General features: G+C 36.7%; 1 protein-coding gene across 2 annotated transcripts in view; it reads right to left on the reverse strand.

Moving 5' to 3' along the window:
• LOC125047522 (choline transporter-like 1) overlaps positions 1-2,500 on the reverse strand; it is a 17,918-nt gene that overhangs the window by 9,896 nt on the left and 5,522 nt on the right. For both annotated transcript variants that reach the window (XM_047645785.1, XM_047645786.1), the window contains exons 5-9: positions 1,577-1,690; positions 1,219-1,382; positions 820-909; positions 531-670; positions 93-279 (exon numbers count right to left, since the gene is read on the reverse strand). In XM_047645785.1, the coding sequence (XP_047501741.1) occupies positions 93-279; positions 531-670; positions 820-909; positions 1,219-1,382; positions 1,577-1,690 (695 nt within the window). The remainder of the gene's footprint in view (positions 1-92; positions 280-530; positions 671-819; positions 910-1,218; positions 1,383-1,576; positions 1,691-2,500) is intronic.

Consider the following 2,500-nt stretch of genomic DNA (forward strand, 5'->3'; position numbering starts at 1 on the left):
GCTCTCTGTCACTAAATACACCTTTTTTTCTTACATGCACACCTAGAAACATATTCATAGACCACTATAAACCAAACAGAAAAATGACTTACTGGCTGTGGCAAGTGACATCAGGACCCACACCCAGAACAGGAAGAAGGCCAAGAGCACGAAGAATGTGATCACAGGCTGTAGGAGCAACCCTGGGTGGCGAGTCAGACAGGCCCCTGCGTGCTTGAATAGTTCGGCCACCATTGTTATGTGTGGTCGTACATACAGCACCAGAGCCAGCAAGGCCACCTATGAAGTAATGAGGGTAATTTAGCTGCCTGTACTCAGGGTGAAACATGTTAATTTTTACATCCGGGTATTTACATAATTTAAAATCAGTTCATGTATATAAATATAAAATAACCAGATGGTCCTGGTTTAATCTATTCACCACCATTAAGCTTGATGTACAAACATCTGATATGTCCTAAAAATCATTTAGAAAAAAAAAAGAAAATAAAAATAACATTAAAATGTATATCTCAAAGGAAGTTACTTACAGTCATTACTGTTGCAATGATGGCATAGATCAAGAGTGCTCTCTCATTGCGCACCGTCTCTTCCAGTATCTGATCAAGTGGAGCATTATCCAGCTGCAGATGGACGCTGATGTAGCTCCACCACAACAAAACCGTCAATGCTGCCATGTAGGAATAAAATTTCTATAATCACAAGTCTGAATTATCTAACAATAAATATTTGCAATAACATTATTGAAATATGAACACACTTTTAAATAATGGTAGAAATTCATACTATGAAAGTCACAGCAGTCTATGCTTTACTCACCAGTAGAAACAATCATCACTGCAATCATAATGGCATATGACAAGAGTCCTGCCATGTAATGCAATAACAGCATCACCACACAGGAGATACCTGAAAGATACAATTCACATGAATGGCTAAAGTGATTCACCATTTGTCCATTAAAGCTCTGCGAGTGGTGAAAAAATAATCAATTGAAGTTGAATCAAAATAAAAGAGGAAAATAAATGCAGAGCAATGTTCAGATGAAAATTAATATCATTATCTTTAATCATAAAAAATCAACTATCTTTAGTCAAAAAACAAAAAATAAAAAGGAAGAACGAAAGAAAGAAAAAACAAGAATTAGATCAAGAAATGTTTAAACATAATGCATTTCACAATAACATAAATCAGAACAGACATAAATGCTACACTTACCCAGGGTAATGAAAATGAAAATAAGAACCAGATGCCAGGATGCATAGAGATCTGCTAGCACCTGTTCCAGAATATCCAAAGAGTTCAGGTATCCATAGAGATTGTACACAAGACCTGCCGGCCCTTCGCCTTCTACTGGCACACACCGATTCAGCACCGGATTGCTGTCAACGTGAATAAAAAACTGGTATTAGTCTTATCTTCTTACTTCACAAATACATTTTCCTCACATCTTTATACAATTTTCTCTCCATAAAATCATCTTCATTATATCCTCTACTTTCATTTTCAACTTTCCTCTTGAACTCTATTCCCTTATCATTACTATTAAATAAGTCATCTATAAAATATGCCACACCTGTGATATACTGGGAGGCTTGGGCATTCTGGAGATGGCAAGCTCTCGTTGGCCTGTCGGGCATTGATGGACTGCATCTTATTAATGTCTTCTTCATGTTTTGTGTAATCGTACCTGAAAATACGAAAGCATTTGTTAGTAACTTCATCTGCATTGATTTCCATAGTATTAATCTGAATGTGTTAGTCATCTTAGAAGACAAATGATTTTCAGGAAGAGCAGATATTAATAATCATACTAAATGTAAGTAAACTCCTAGTATCATAATGCATATATATTTTTTCAGCTACGGCTGACATCAATTGATTGCTGCCGCCTTGAGAGAAAAAGACAGAGAGAGGGGGAGAGGAGAGGGAAAGGGAGGGAAAGGGAAGGAAAGGAAGGGAGAGGGAGGGAAAGGGAGAGAGAGAGGGGAGGGAGGGAGGGAGGGATTGAGGGAAGGAGGGAGGGAGGGAGGGAGGGAGAGCGAGAGAGAGAGAGAGAGGGGAGGAGAGAGAGAGAAGGGAGCAAAGAGGGAAGGAGATACAGATAACACTTTTCTACATATGTAATGAAAACAGCAAAACTAACTATAATTGGCTCAGAAATCTATGAACTACTCTAATATAACCTATACTATGAACTAGCAAGGAAAAAGAAAAAAAAAAAAAAACTATTACACAAGTCATTACTCATGCAAAAACTTTGCCATGAAATACTAATATATACTAAAATAATACTAATGAATTTAAAACATACTAGTAAGAACTTGTAATACACTTTTCATATAAGTTCACTTCATGCAGAAGCCACAGAAATGCCACAATATCTAAGATTTAGGGTGAAAAAAAAAGAGAAACTCGAGCCTAAAAGAAAATATACCAATCTGAATAACTCACCTCATAATTTAATATCCCTATATGCCTGAGTAAAGAAAGGGAATTT

The sequence above is a fragment of the Penaeus chinensis genome, chromosome 41, assembly GCF_019202785.1.
Source record: "Penaeus chinensis breed Huanghai No. 1 chromosome 41, ASM1920278v2, whole genome shotgun sequence".
In the NCBI taxonomy this organism is placed as follows: Eukaryota; Metazoa; Arthropoda; class Malacostraca; order Decapoda; family Penaeidae; genus Penaeus; species Penaeus chinensis.